Source organism: Nerophis ophidion, linkage group LG28, assembly GCF_033978795.1.
Source record: "Nerophis ophidion isolate RoL-2023_Sa linkage group LG28, RoL_Noph_v1.0, whole genome shotgun sequence".
In the NCBI taxonomy this organism is placed as follows: domain Eukaryota; kingdom Metazoa; phylum Chordata; class Actinopteri; order Syngnathiformes; family Syngnathidae; genus Nerophis; species Nerophis ophidion.
The window spans coordinates 1,098,639-1,115,034 of record NC_084638.1 but is presented as its reverse complement, the minus strand read 5'-3'; the positions used below and the strand labels follow the sequence as shown (position 1 = coordinate 1,115,034).

Genomic DNA, 16,396 nt, shown 5'->3' with positions numbered 1-16,396 from the left:
TGTACATTTTTTTTAAAAACGAAAGAAGATTTTGTGATGCTAAAAAATATCGACGTCATCATAGTAGTATCAACTGGATACGCTCCTGTACTTGGTATCATTACAGTGGATATCAGGTGTCGATCCACCAATGTTTGTTTGTATTGTAGCGTCTCGGAAGAGTTGGTATTGCAGGGAATTCTGGGAATTTGTTCTGTGGTGTTTATGTTGTGTTGCGGTGCAAATATTCTCTCAAAATGTGTTTGTCATTGTTGTTTAGTGCGGTTTTACTATAAGGCACATGTTTATAACAGTGTTGGTTATGATTATAAACAAAATTCCCCAAAAAGTGCAGTTCCCTTTTAAGGACAAAACAGAGTCATGGACAAGTCAATTCCAGATTTATTCCCAAACATGGCACCCTGCAGTCACGCCAAGGGCTTTTAGCCAATCATTTTAGAGATTTTCTGGCCATACTGTTTCCGATTCGTCAAAAGCCGCTCACGCGACAATAGGGCGCCGTGTTTGGGACCGACTTGTCACGACGTGGTTTCCGCAGCTTACTGCGGGGTCGTTCTCCCAGCAAGGCAGACGGACTACGAGCAGGTAAAAACATGATTTTATTATCAAAACAAGGCTTTGACGGACTCTTGCTGTCGTGCGGGTTCCCAGGACCATCAAGGAAGGACATCTTGCTTGAGCAGGTTTGACTTATGTTTATTTTTCAATAAACCCCAGTGTAGGTCAAGGACACTTTTCAGCTCCTTCCTCCACTGCTCGTTGGCTGGTCGTCGTCTGCTCTCTGTTGCTTCCGCTCTTCGATCACTGCTGCGGGCTCTCCGCCTCCTTCTGCCCCGTTCTTTCCTCCTTCTTCTATTTTTTACACTGAGAGGAAAAACGTTATTTGTCTCCCGGTGCGCGAGCCACGCACCTGATCTCGCTTGTAGCGTCGCTCCCAACACGCCCCGCCTCTCCGCTCGGTCGTCATCTCCGCCTCCTCGCCGCCCCGCCGTTGGACTGCCAGCTCTGCCTCTCCACAAAGGCGAAGGCACAACGAGCTGATCGCACTTGGAGCTCAAGCAAATACTTACCATATGGCGAACAAATCTTACGTAGACAAGGCACGAAGCGAACAATGACTCGGTCTGGCGAGCAATGTGAGTAAATAGCTCTCTGGATGGCAGGTGAACATGCCGAACACTAAACAGAAGCAGGGGAAACCAATTAGTACTCATGGTAATCAAAACAAAACTTGAAGTACACAACACAGGAACTAAGAGATTCCAAATCAAACAGAACATAACTAAACAAAACAAGATCCGACCACGGATCATGACTCAACTCTGAAACCAAGTTGTCCGTATTCTGGCTACAGACGGCTCTGGGATGCAAGTATTCCGAGTCAAGAGCTTGGTTGTGGTATGCAATGCGTGCTTAGCTTAAAGGGGAACATTATCACAATTTCAAAAGGGTTACAAACAATAAAAATCAGTTCCCACTGGCTTGTTGTATTTTTTGAAGTTTTTTTCAAAATTTTACCGGTCTCGGAATATCCCTAAAAAAAGCTTTAAAGTGCCTTATTTTCGCTATCTTCGAAATCACTATCCATTTCCCTGTGACGTCACACAGTGCTGCCAATGTAAACAAACAATGGGAATACCACAGCAAGATATAGCGACATTAGCTCGGATTCAAACTCGGATTTCAGCGACTCAAGCGATTCAACAGATTACGCATGTATTGAAACAGATGGTTGGAGTATGAAAGTATTGAAGAAGAAACTGAAGCTATTGAGCGAATTCATAGCCATAGCATGGCCGAATAGCTGCGTTAGCATCGTCGGTAAAATGTGCGGACCAAACGATCAGGACTTTCACATCTTTTGACGCGGGAGAAACTTAAATCTGTCGATTGGTAAGTGTTTGTTTCGCATTAAATGTGGGTGGAAGGACACGTAATATAGTTGCAAATGCATCTGCAGGTTATCCATACATCTCTGTGCCATGTCTGCTTTAGCACCGCCGGTAAATAGCATGTTAGCGTCGATTAGCGTAGCATGTTAGCATCGATTAGCTGGCAGTCAACATCAACAGAACTCACCTTTGTGATTTCGTTGACTATCGTTGCAAATGCATCTGCAGGTTATCCATACATCTCTGTGCCATGTCTGCTTTAGCACCGCCGGTAAATAGCATGTTAGCATCGATTAGCTGGCAGTCAACATCAACAGAACTCACCTTTGTGATTTCGTTGACTATCGTTGCAAATGCATCTGCAGGTTATCCATACATCTCTGTGCCATGTCTGCTTTAGCACCGCCGGTAAATAGCATGTTAGCATCGATTAGCTGGCAGTCAACATCAACAGAACTCACCTTTGTGATTTCGTTGACTATCGTTGCAAATGCATCTGCAGGTTATCCATACATCTCTGTGCCATGTCTGCTTTAGCACCGCCGGTAAATAGCATGTTAGCGTTGATTAGCGTAGCATGTTAGCATCGATTAGCTGGCAGTCAACATCAACAAAACTCACCTTTGTGATTTTGTTGACTATCGTTGCAAATGCATCTGCAGGTTATCCATACATCTCTGTGCCATGTCTGCTTTTGCACCGCCGGTAAATAGCATGTTAGCATCGATTAGCTGGCAGTCAACATCAACAGAACTCACCTTTGTGATTTCGTTGACTATAGTTGCAAATGCATCTGCAGGTTATCCATACATCTCTGTGCCATGTCTGCTTTAGCACCGCCGTTAAATAGCATATTGGCGTCGATTAGCGTAGCATGTTAGCATCGATTAGCTGGCAGTCAACATCAACAGAACTCACCTTTGTGATTTCGTTGACTATCGTTGCAAATGCATCTGCAGGTTATCCATACATCTCTGTGCCATGTCTGCTTTAGCACCGCCGGTAAATAGCATGTTAGCATCGATTAGCTGGCAGTCAACATCAACAGAACTCACCTTTGTGATTTCGTTGACTATCGTTGCAAATGCATCTGCAGGTTATCCATACATCTCTGTGCCATGTCTGCTTTAGCACCGCCGGTAAATAGCATGTTAGCATCGATTAGCTGGCAGTCAACATCAACAGAACTCACCTTTGTGATTTCGTTGACTATCGTTGCAAATGCATCTGCAGGTTATCCATACATCTCTGTGCCATGTCTGCTTTAGCACCGCCGGTAAATAGCATGTTAGCGTTGATTAGCGTAGCATGTTAGCATCGATTAGCTGGCAGTCAACATCAACAAAACTCACCTTTGTGATTTTGTTGACTATCGTTGCAAATGCATCTGCAGGTTATCCATACATCTCTGTGCCATGTCTGCTTTTGCACCGCCGGTAAATAGCATGTTAGCATCGATTAGCTGGCAGTCAACATCAACAGAACTCACCTTTGTGATTTCGTTGACTATAGTTGCAAATGCATCTGCAGGTTATCCATACATCTCTGTGCCATGTCTGCTTTAGCACCGCCGTTAAATAGCATATTGGCGTCGATTAGCGTAGCATGTTAGCATCGATTAGCTGGCAGTCAACATCAACAGAACTCACCTTTGTGATTTCGTTGACTATCGTTGCAAATGCATCTGCAGGTTATCCATACATCTCTGTGCCATGTCTGCTTTAGCACCGCCGGTAAATAGCATGTTAGCATCGATTAGCTGGCAGTCAACATCAACAGAACTCACCTTTGTGATTTCGTTGACTATCGTTGCAAATGCATCTGCAGGTTATCCATACATCTCTGTGCCATGTCTGCTTTAGCACCGCCGGTAAATAGCATGTTAGCATCGATTAGCTGGCAGTCAACATCAACAGAACTCACCTTTGTGATTTCGTTGACTATCGTTGCAAATGCATCTGCAGGTTATCCATACATCTCTGTGCCATGTCTGCTTTAGCACCGCCGGTAAATAGCATGTTAGCGTTGATTAGCGTAGCATGTTAGCATCGATTAGCTGGCAGTCAACATCAACAAAACTCACCTTTGTGATTTTGTTGACTATCGTTGCAAATGCATCTGCAGGTTATCCATACATCTCTGTGCCATGTCTGCTTTTGCACCGCCGGTAAATAGCATGTTAGCATCGATTAGCTGGCAGTCAACATCAACAGAACTCACCTTTGTGATTTCGTTGACTATAGTTGCAAATGCATCTGCAGGTTATCCATACATCTCTGTGCCATGTCTGCTTTAGCACCGCCGTTAAATAGCATATTGGCGTCGATTAGCGTAGCATGTTAGCATCGATTAGCTGGCAGTCAACATCAACAGAACTCACCTTTGTGATTTCGTTGACTATCGTTGCAAATGCATCTGCAGGTTATCCATACATCTCTGTGCCATGTCTGCTTTAGCACCGCCGGTAAATAGCATGTTAGCATCGATTAGCTGGCAGTCAACATCAACAGAACTCACCTTTGTGATTTCGTTGACTATCGTTGCAAATGCATCTGCAGGTTATCCATACATCTCTGTGCCATGTCTGCTTTAGCACCGCCGGTAAATAGCATGTTAGCATCGATTAGCTGGCAGTCAACATCAACAGAACTCACCTTTGTGATTTCGTTGACTATCGTTGCAAATGCATCTGCAGGTTATCCATACATCTCTGTGCCATGTCTGCTTTAGCACCGCCGGTAAATAGCATGTTAGCGTTGATTAGCGTAGCATGTTAGCATCGATTAGCTGGCAGTCAACATCAACAAAACTCACCTTTGTGATTTTGTTGACTATCGTTGCAAATGCATCTGCAGGTTATCCATACATCTCTGTGCCATGTCTGCTTTTGCACCGCCGGTAAATAGCATGTTAGCATCGATTAGCTGGCAGTCAACATCAACAGAACTCACCTTTGTGATTTCGTTGACTATAGTTGCAAATGCATCTGCAGGTTATCCATACATCTCTGTGCCATGTCTGCTTTAGCACCGCCGTTAAATAGCATATTGGCGTCGATTAGCGTAGCATGTTAGCATCGATTAGCTGGCAGTCAACATCAACAGAACTCACCTTTGTGATTTCGTTGACTATCGTTGCAAATGCATCTGCAGGTTATCCATACATCTCTGTGCCATGTCTGCTTTAGCACCGCCGGTAAATAGCATGTTAGCATTGATTAGCTGGCAGTCAACATCAACAAAACTCACCTTTGTGATTTTGTTGACTTTATGGTTGCAAATGCATTTGCAGGTTATCCATACATCTCTGTGCCATGTCTGCTTTAGCACCGCCGGTAAATAGCATGTTAGCATCAATTAGCTGGCAGTCAACATCAACAGAACTCACCTTTGTGATTTCGTTGACTATCGTTGCAAATGCATCTGCAGGTTATCCATACATCTCTGTGCCATGTCTGCTTTAGCCCCGCCGGTAAATAGCATGTTAGCATTGATTAGCTGGCAGTCAACATCAACAAAACTCACCTTTGTGATTTTGTTGACTTTATGGTTGCAAATGCATTTGCAGGTTATCCATACATCTCTGTGCCATGTCTGCTTTAGCACCGCCGGTAAATAGCATGTTAGCGTCGATTAGCGTAGCATGTTAGCATCGATTAGCTGGCAGTCAACATCAACAGAACTCACCTTTGTGATTTCGTTGACTATCGTTGCAAATGCATCTGCAGGTTATCCATACATCTCTGTGCCATGTCTGCTTTAGCACCGCCGGTAAATAGCATGTTAGCGTCGATTAGCGTAGCATGTTAGCATCGATTAGCTGGCAGTCAACATCAACAGAACTCACCTTTGTGATTTCGTTGACTATCGTTGCAAATGCATCTGCAGGTTATCCATACATCTCTGTGCCATGTCTGCTTTAGCACCGCCGGTAAATAGCATGTTAGCATCGATTAGCTGGCAGTCAACATCAACAAAACTCACCTTTGGGATTTCGTTGACTATCGTTGCAAATGCATTTGCAGGTTATCCATACATCTCTATGCCATGTCTGCTTTAGCACCGCCGGTAAATAGCATGTTAGCGTCGATTAGCGTAGCATGTTAGCATCGATTAGCTGGCAGTCAACATCAACAAAACTCACCTTTGTGATTTCGTTGACTATCGTTGCAAATGCATTTGCAGGTTATCCATACATCTCTGTGCCATGTCTGCTTTAGCACCGCCGGTAAATAGCATGTTAGCATCGATTAGCTGGCAGTCAACATCAACAGAACTCACCTTTGTAATTTCGTTGACTATCGTTGCAAATGCATTTGCAGGTTATCCATACATCTCTGTGCCATGTCTGCTTTAGCACCGCCGGTAAATAGCATGTTAGCATCGATTAGCTGGCAGTCAACATCAACAGAACTCACCTTTGTAATTTCGTTGACTATCGTTGCAAATGCATTTGCAGGTTATCCATACATCTCTGTCCCATGTCTGCTTTAGCACTGCCGTTAAATAGCATGTTAGCGTTGATTAGCGTAGCATGTTAGCATCGATTAGCTGGCAGTCAACATCAACAGAACTCACCTTTGTGATTTCATTGACTATCGTTGCAAATGCATCTGCAGGTTATCCATACATCTCTGTGCCATGTCTGCTTTAGCACCGCCGGTAAATAGCATGTTAGCGTCGATTAGCGTAGCATGTTAGCATCGATTAGCTGGCAGTCAACATCAACAGAACTCACCTTTGTGATTTCGTTGACTATCGTTGCAAATGCATCTGCAGGTTATCCATACATCTCTGTGCCATGTCTGCTTTAGCACCGCCGGTAAATAGCATGTTAGCGTCGATTAGCGTAGCATGTTAGCATCGATTAGCTGGCAGTCAACATCAACAGAACTCACCTTTGTGATTTCGTTGACTATCGTTGCAAATGCATCTGCAGGTTATCCATACATCTCTGTGCCATGTCTGCTTTAGCACCGCCGGTAAATAGCATGTTAGCATCGATTAGCTGGCAGTCAACATCAACAAAACTCACCTTTGGGATTTCGTTGACTATCGTTGCAAATGCATTTGCAGGTTATCCATACATCTCTATGCCATGTCTGCTTTAGCACCGCCGGTAAATAGCATGTTAGCGTCGATTAGCGTAGCATGTTAGCATCGATTAGCTGGCAGTCAACATCAACAAAACTCACCTTTGTGATTTCGTTGACTATCGTTGCAAATGCATTTGCAGGTTATCCATACATCTCTGTGCCATGTCTGCTTTAGCACCGCCGGTAAATAGCATGTTAGCATCGATTAGCTGGCAGTCAACATCAACAGAACTCACCTTTGTAATTTCGTTGACTATCGTTGCAAATGCATTTGCAGGTTATCCATACATCTCTGTGCCATGTCTGCTTTAGCACCGCCGGTAAATAGCATGTTAGCATCGATTAGCTGGCAGTCAACATCAACAGAACTCACCTTTGTAATTTCGTTGACTATCGTTGCAAATGCATTTGCAGGTTATCCATACATCTCTGTCCCATGTCTGCTTTAGCACTGCCGTTAAATAGCATGTTAGCGTTGATTAGCGTAGCATGTTAGCATCGATTAGCTGGCAGTCAACATCAACAGAACTCACCTTTGTGATTTCATTGACTATCGTTGCAAATGCATCTGCAGGTTATCCATACATCTCTGTGCCATGTCTGCTTTAGCACCGCCGGTAAATAGCATGTTAGCGTCGATTAGCGTAGCATGTTAGCATCGATTAGCTGGTAGTCAACATCAACAGAACTCACCTTTGTGATTTCGTTGACTATCGTTGCAAATGCATCTGCAGGTATCCATACATCTCTGTGCCATGTCTGCTTTAGCACCGCCGTTAAATAGCATGTTAGCGTCGATTAGCGTAGCATGTTAGCATCGATTAGTTGGCAGTCAACATCAACAAAACTCACCTTTGTGATTTCGTTGACTATCGTTGCAAATGCATCTGCAGGTTATCCATACATCTCTGTGCCATGTCTGCTTTAGCACCGCCGGTAAATAGCATGTTAGCGTCGATTAACGTAGCATGTTAGCATCGATTAGTTGGCAGTCAACATCAACAGAACTCACCTTTGTGATTTCGTTGACTATCGTTGCAAATGCATCTGCAGGTTATCCATACATCTCTGTGCCATGTCTGCTTTAGCACCGCCGGTAAATAGCATGTTAGCGTCGATTAGCGTAGCATGTTAGCATCGATTAGTTGGCAGTCAACATCAACAGAACTCACCTTTGTGATTTCGTTGACTATCGTTGCAAATGCATCTGCAGGTTATCCATACATCTCTGTGCCATGTCTGCTTTAGCACCGCTGGTAAATAGCATATTAGCGTCGATTAGCGGCGCATGTTAGCATCGATTAGCTGGCAGTCAACATCAACAAAACTCACCTTTGTGATTTTGTTGACTATCGTTGCAAATGCATCTGCAGGTTATCCATACATCTCTGTGCCATATCTGCTTTAGCACCGCCGGTAAATAGCATGTTAGCATCGATTAGCTGGCAGTCAACATCAACAGAACTCACCTTTGTGATTTCGTTGACTATCGTTGCAAATGCATTTGCAGGTTATCCATACATCTCTGTGCCATGTCTGCTTTAGCACCGCCGGTAAATAGCATGTTAGCATCGATTAGCTGGCAGTCAACATCAACAGAACTCACCTTTGTGATTTCGTTGACTATCGTTGCAAATGCATCTGCAGGTTATCCATACATCTCTGTGCCATGTCTGCTTTAGCACCGCCGGTAAATAGCATGTTAGCGTCGATTAGCGTAGCATGTTAGCATCGATTAGCTGGCAGTCAACATCAACAGAACTCACCTTTGTGATTTTGTTGACTATCGTTGCAAATGCATCTGCAGGTTATCCATACATCTCTGTGCCGTGTCTGCTTTAGCACCGCCGGTAAATAGCATGTTAGCGTCGATTAGCTGGCAGTCAACATCAACAGAACTCACCTTTGTGATTTCGTTGACTATCGTTGCAAATGCATCTGCAGGTTATCCATACATCTCTGTGCCATGTCTGCTTTAGCACCGCCGGTAAATAGCATGTTAGCGTCGATTAGCGTAGCATGTTAGCATCGATTAGCTGGCAGTCAACATCAACAGAACTCACCTTTGTGATTTCGTTGACTATCGTTGCAAATGCATCTGCAGGTTATCCATACATCTCTGTGCCATGTCTGCTTTAGCACCGCCGGTAAATAGCATGTTAGCGTCGATTAGCATAGCATGTTAGCATCGATTAGCTGGCAGTCAACATCAACAAAACTCACCTTTGTGATTTCGTTGACTATCGTTGCAAATGCATCTGCAGGTTATCCATACATCTCTGTGCCATGTCTGCTTTAGCACCGCCGGTAATTAGCATGTTAGCATCGATTAGCGTAGCATGTTAGCATCGATTAGCTGGCAGTCAACATCAACAAAACTCACCTTTGGGATTTCGTTGACTATCGTTGCAAATGCATCTGCAGGTTATCCATACATCTCTGTGCCATGTCTGCTTTAGCACCGCTGGTAAATAGCATATTAGCGTCGATTAGCGGCGCATGTTAGCATCGATTAGCTGGCAGTCAACATCAACAAAACTCACCTTTGTGATTTTGTTGACTATCGTTGCAAATGCATCTGCAGGTTATCCATACATCTCTGTGCCATATCTGCTTTAGCACCGCCGGTAAATAGCATGTTAGCATCGATTAGCTGGCAGTCAACATCAACAGAACTCACCTTTGTGATTTCGTTGACTATCGTTGCAAATGCATCTGCAGGTTATCCATACATCTCTGTGCCATGTCTGCTTTAGCACCGCCGGTAAATAGCATGTTAGCGTCGATTAGCGTAGCATGTTAGCATCGATTAGCTGGCAGTCAACATCAACAGAACTCACCTTTGTGATTTTGTTGACTATCGTTGCAAATGCATCTGCAGGTTATCCATACATCTCTGTGCCGTGTCTGCTTTAGCACCGCCGGTAAATAGCATGTTAGCGTCGATTAGCTGGCAGTCAACATCAACAGAACTCACCTTTGTGATTTCGTTGACTATCGTTGCAAATGCATCTGCAGGTTATCCATACATCTCTGTGCCATGTCTGCTTTAGCACCGCCGGTAAATAGCATGTTAGCGTCGATTAGCGTAGCATGTTAGCATCGATTAGCTGGCAGTCAACATCAACAGAACTCACCTTTGTGATTTCGTTGACTATCGTTGCAAATGCATCTGCAGGTTATCCATACATCTCTGTGCCATGTCTGCTTTAGCACCGCCGGTAAATAGCATGTTAGCGTCGATTAACGTAGCATGTTAGCATCGATTAGTTGGCAGTCAACATCAACAGAACTCACCTTTGTGATTTCGTTGACTATCGTTGCAAATGCATCTGCAGGTTATCCATACATCTCTGTGCCATGTCTGCTTTAGCACCGCCGGTAAATAGCATGTTAGCGTCGATTAGCGTAGCATGTTAGCATCGATTAGTTGGCAGTCAACATCAACAGAACTCACCTTTGTGATTTCGTTGACTATCGTTGCAAATGCATCTGCAGGTTATCCATACATCTCTGTGCCATGTCTGCTTTAGCACCGCTGGTAAATAGCATATTAGCGTCGATTAGCGGCGCATGTTAGCATCGATTAGCTGGCAGTCAACATCAACAAAACTCACCTTTGTGATTTTGTTGACTATCGTTGCAAATGCATCTGCAGGTTATCCATACATCTCTGTGCCATATCTGCTTTAGCACCGCCGGTAAATAGCATGTTAGCATCGATTAGCTGGCAGTCAACATCAACAGAACTCACCTTTGTGATTTCGTTGACTATCGTTGCAAATGCATTTGCAGGTTATCCATACATCTCTGTGCCATGTCTGCTTTAGCACCGCCGGTAAATAGCATGTTAGCATCGATTAGCTGGCAGTCAACATCAACAGAACTCACCTTTGTGATTTCGTTGACTATCGTTGCAAATGCATCTGCAGGTTATCCATACATCTCTGTGCCATGTCTGCTTTAGCACCGCCGGTAAATAGCATGTTAGCGTCGATTAGCGTAGCATGTTAGCATCGATTAGCTGGCAGTCAACATCAACAGAACTCACCTTTGTGATTTTGTTGACTATCGTTGCAAATGCATCTGCAGGTTATCCATACATCTCTGTGCCGTGTCTGCTTTAGCACCGCCGGTAAATAGCATGTTAGCGTCGATTAGCTGGCAGTCAACATCAACAGAACTCACCTTTGTGATTTCGTTGACTATCGTTGCAAATGCATCTGCAGGTTATCCATACATCTCTGTGCCATGTCTGCTTTAGCACCGCCGGTAAATAGCATGTTAGCGTCGATTAGCGTAGCATGTTAGCATCGATTAGCTGGCAGTCAACATCAACAGAACTCACCTTTGTGATTTCGTTGACTATCGTTGCAAATGCATCTGCAGGTTATCCATACATCTCTGTGCCATGTCTGCTTTAGCACCGCCGGTAAATAGCATGTTAGCGTCGATTAGCATAGCATGTTAGCATCGATTAGCTGGCAGTCAACATCAACAAAACTCACCTTTGTGATTTCGTTGACTATCGTTGCAAATGCATCTGCAGGTTATCCATACATCTCTGTGCCATGTCTGCTTTAGCACCGCCGGTAATTAGCATGTTAGCATCGATTAGCGTAGCATGTTAGCATCGATTAGCTGGCAGTCAACATCAACAAAACTCACCTTTGGGATTTCGTTGACTATCGTTGCAAATGCATCTGCAGGTTATCCATACATCTCTGTGCCATGTCTGCTTTAGCACCGCTGGTAAATAGCATATTAGCGTCGATTAGCGGCGCATGTTAGCATCGATTAGCTGGCAGTCAACATCAACAAAACTCACCTTTGTGATTTTGTTGACTATCGTTGCAAATGCATCTGCAGGTTATCCATACATCTCTGTGCCATATCTGCTTTAGCACCGCCGGTAAATAGCATGTTAGCATCGATTAGCTGGCAGTCAACATCAACAGAACTCACCTTTGTGATTTCGTTGACTATCGTTGCAAATGCATCTGCAGGTTATCCATACATCTCTGTGCCATGTCTGCTTTAGCACCGCCGGTAAATAGCATGTTAGCGTCGATTAGCGTAGCATGTTAGCATCGATTAGCTGGCAGTCAACATCAACAGAACTCACCTTTGTGATTTTGTTGACTATCGTTGCAAATGCATCTGCAGGTTATCCATACATCTCTGTGCCGTGTCTGCTTTAGCACCGCCGGTAAATAGCATGTTAGCGTCGATTAGCTGGCAGTCAACATCAACAGAACTCACCTTTGTGATTTCGTTGACTATCGTTGCAAATGCATCTGCAGGTTATCCATACATCTCTGTGCCATGTCTGCTTTAGCACCGCCGGTAAATAGCATGTTAGCGTCGATTAGCGTAGCATGTTAGCATCGATTAGCTGGCAGTCAACATCAACAGAACTCACCTTTGTGATTTCGTTGACTATCGTTGCAAATGCATCTGCAGGTTATCCATACATCTCTGTGCCATGTCTGCTTTAGCACCGCCGGTAAATAGCATGTTAGCGTCGATTAGCGTAGCATGTTAGCATCGATTAGCTGGCAGTCAACATCAACAGAACTCACCTTTGTGATTTCGTTGACTATCGTTGCAAATGCATCTGCAGGTTATCCATACATCTCTGTGCCATGTCTGCTTTAGCACCGCCGGTAAATAGCATGTTAGCGTCGATTAGCGTAGCATGTTAGCATCGATTAGCTGGCAGTCAACATCAACAGAACTCACCTTTGTGATTTCGTTGACTATCGTTGCAAATGCATCTGCAGGTTATCCATACATCTCTGTGCCATGTCTGCTTTAGCACCGCTGGTAAATAGCATATTAGCGTCGATTAGCGGCGCATGTTAGCATCGATTAGCTGGCAGTCAACATCAACAGAACTCACCTTTGTGATTTCGTTGACTATCGTTGCAAATGCATCTGCAGGTTATCCATACATCTCTGTGCCATGTCTGTCTTAGCATCGCCGGTCAAATGTGGAGACACTCTGGTACATTCAATGGGGGTCTGGCGGCAGATTTCTTGCCAGTGGTGCAACTTGAATCCCTCCCTGTTAGTGTTGTTACACCCTCCGACAACACACCCACCAGGCATGATGTCTCCAAGGTTCCAAAAAATAGTCAAAAAAACGGAAAATAACAGAGCTGAGACCCGGTGTTTGTAATGTGTTGAAAATGAAAATGGCGGCTGTGTTACCTCGGTGACGTCACATTCTGACGTCATCGCCTCCAGAGCGATAAACAGAAAGGCGTTTAAATCGCCCAAATTCACCCATTTAGAGTTCGGAAATCGGTTAAAAAAATAAATGGTCTTTTTTCTGCACCATCAAGGTATTTATTGACGCTTACATAGGTCTGCTGATAATGTTCCCCTTTCAGGTACCACGGTACGAACTTATCTACTTTTCTTCATGTTGTCCGTGGTATGGAACGCCGTCTGCTATTCTAATTCCGGACTCAATGTCTGTCATATTCAGGATTCCGTGAAGCGCATGGAGTGGATCGCCGGGGGAACCTGGACTCCCTCTGCTCTGAAGTACGCCTACGACAACCTGATCAGGGACAGCCGTAGAGCCAAAGCCAACGTCACCGTGGTGGTCATCACTGACGGACGCTTCGACCCCAGAGACGACGACTCCTTGCTCACCTACCTCTGCAGGTGACCGGCACCGGGGACAAATCCGGGGGATGTCAAATCAGCATCGCTATAGCGTATGTGATCGTCTCTGTGCGCAGTGATCCCAGTGTGGACGTGAGCGCCATCGGTATCGGAGACATGTTCGACCAGATTGAGGAGAACGAGATTCTGAAGAGCATAGCCTGCCAGAGGGACGGCAGAGTTCTGGGCATGAGGCGCTTCGCCGACCTGGTGGCCGAGGAGTTCATTGACAAGATTGAAACCGTGCTCTGCCCAGGTATTTAGAGTAGACGCCGTGGAAGACACGACAAGTCTTAACAGCACATCCTCAGAGGTTCATGGTTTCTGTCTTTCATTCAGATCCTGTGGTTGTATGCCCTGACCTCCCATGCAAGACAGGTACGACTTTCAACCTTTGATACGATGGAGGAAGAAGTGTTTTTTGTGTTTGTGTGGGTTCATACTCATAAGTTAGTCGCATATTTAAAAAAAAAAAGTATGGTATTTGATGTAAATACTATATTTTTCGGACTGTAAAATCCTTTCATTTTCTCAAAACCCGACGTTAGGGTTAGGATTAGGGGGTTAGGGGGTTAGGGTTAGGGTTGAAGTACGCTTTATAAACCGGTGCGCCTAATGTACGGAATCATTTTGGTTGTGCTTGCTGATTTCGAAGCTATTTGACTTGGCATATGGTGAAAGGACAAGTCTGACCAGTAGATGGCAGTCACACATAAGAGATATGTGTAGACTTCCAAAGTGACTCGAGGAAACAACGCCAACATTTTTATACATTCCATTGAAAATATAAAACATTGCACGCGGCGCTCACAAATCTATCAAAAAGGTTTTTGTACGACTTTTGGTAAGCTATGAAGCCGCATCGCTTGATGGATGCTACTGTGCTTCAACATAGGAGTATTATTAGGGTGTGTGTATAAGGTAAGACATTATCTGGCGTTTTGTTTCGCAATACTATGCAAAAGCAACTTTTTTCACCATCTGGTACCTACTGATCCGTATTTGGGATCTGCATAAGTCCGGAAAATTTGCGCGCGTCCGCCTTTGTAGTCGGTAACGGACTAACGTTATTATTTTAGTCTAGTTTAGTGTTTAATTGAAGGGACAATGCCTTTGATACGATGGAGGAACAAGTGTTTTTTGTGTCTGTGTGGGTTCATACTCATAAGCTAATCGCATATATAAAAAAAAAAAATAAAAAAAAGGTATGGTATTTGATGTAAATACCATATTTTTCAGACTGTAAAATCCTTTAATTTTCTCAAAACCCGACGTTAGGGTTAGGGGGTCAGGGTTAGGGTTGAAGTACGCCTTATAGCCCGGTGCGCCTTCTGTACTGAATCCTTTTGGTTATGCTTGCCGACCTCAAAGCTATTTGACTTGGCATATGGTGAAAGGACAAGTCTGACCAGTAGATGGCAGTCACACATAAGAGATACGTGTAGACTCCAATGTGTTTCGAGTAAACAACGCTAACATTTTTTATACGTTCTTTTGAAAATATAAAACATTGCACGCGGCGCTCACAAATTTATCAAAAATGTTTTTGTACGACTTTTGGTAAGCTATGAAGCCGCACCGCTTGATGGATGCTACTGTGCTTCAACATAGGAGTTTTATTATAGTGTGTGTATAAGGTAAGACATATTATCTGGCGTTTTGTTTCGCAATACTATGCAAAAGCAACTTTTTTCACCGTCTGGTACCTACTGATCCGTATTTGGGATCTGCATAAGTCCGGAAAATTTGCGCGCGTCCGCCTTTGTAGTCCGTAACGGACTAACATTATTATTTTAGTCTAGTTTAGTGTTTAATTGAAGGGACAATGCCTTTGATACGATGGAGGAACAAGTGTTTTTTGTGTTTGTGTGGGTTCATACTCATAAGCTAGTCGCATTTATTAAAAAAATAAATAAAAAAAGATATGGTATTTGATGTAAATACCATATTTTTCAGACTGTAAAATCCTTTCATTTTCTCAAAACCCGACGTACCCGACGTTAGGGTGAGGGGGTTAGGGGGTTAGGGTTGAAGTATGCCTTATAGCCCGGTGCGCCTACTGTACGGAATCCTTTTGGTTGTGCTTGCCGACCTCGAAGCTATTTGACTTGGCATATGGTGAAAGGACAAGTCTGACCAGTAGATGGCAGTCACACATAAGAGATACGTGTCTCGAGTAAACAACGCTAACATTTTTTTATACGTTCCTTTGAAAATATAAAACATTGCACGCGGTGCAAACAAATCCATCAAAAAGGTTATCTGGCATTTTATTTAGCAATACTATGGAAAAGCAACTTTTCTTACCGTTTGGTACCTGCTGATCCGTATTTGGGATCTGCATGAGTCTGGAAAATTTGCGCGCAGATATGTTCTGTACCAGATGTTTAGCTAAATAGCTCATTTCCATTTCCTAAATTAAAGGGATACAAAAATCATGCAATCAAATTATGACAATAAAATCATACCATAGCATGTTATCAAATTAAGAAAAGTCATAAAATGCCTTTTCAGGGACACATACTTAATATACAATACAACCACACCTCATTTACATCATCACACAAAGACAATACATGCTCTTGTTCACATATGTCATCATTTGTAAAAAAAACAAAAATATTTTAACACACCAACCTCCCAATTTACAACAAAAATGGTGTCACGGATAAATATGAAACACATTAAATTGATCCATCAAACATAGTGGCCACCTTATTGACCGGGTGAGCAG

General features: G+C 43.7%; 1 protein-coding gene across 1 annotated transcript in view; it reads left to right on the top strand.

Annotated features, from left to right (window-relative positions):
- col6a2 (collagen, type VI, alpha 2) overlaps positions 1-16,396 on the top strand; it is a 37,492-nt gene that overhangs the window by 15,969 nt on the left and 5,127 nt on the right. Inside the window, exons 28-30 of the mRNA XM_061890700.1 lie at positions 13,481-13,662; positions 13,740-13,918; positions 14,002-14,040. Coding sequence (XP_061746684.1) covers positions 13,481-13,662; positions 13,740-13,918; positions 14,002-14,040 — 400 coding nt within the window. The remainder of the gene's footprint in view (positions 1-13,480; positions 13,663-13,739; positions 13,919-14,001; positions 14,041-16,396) is intronic.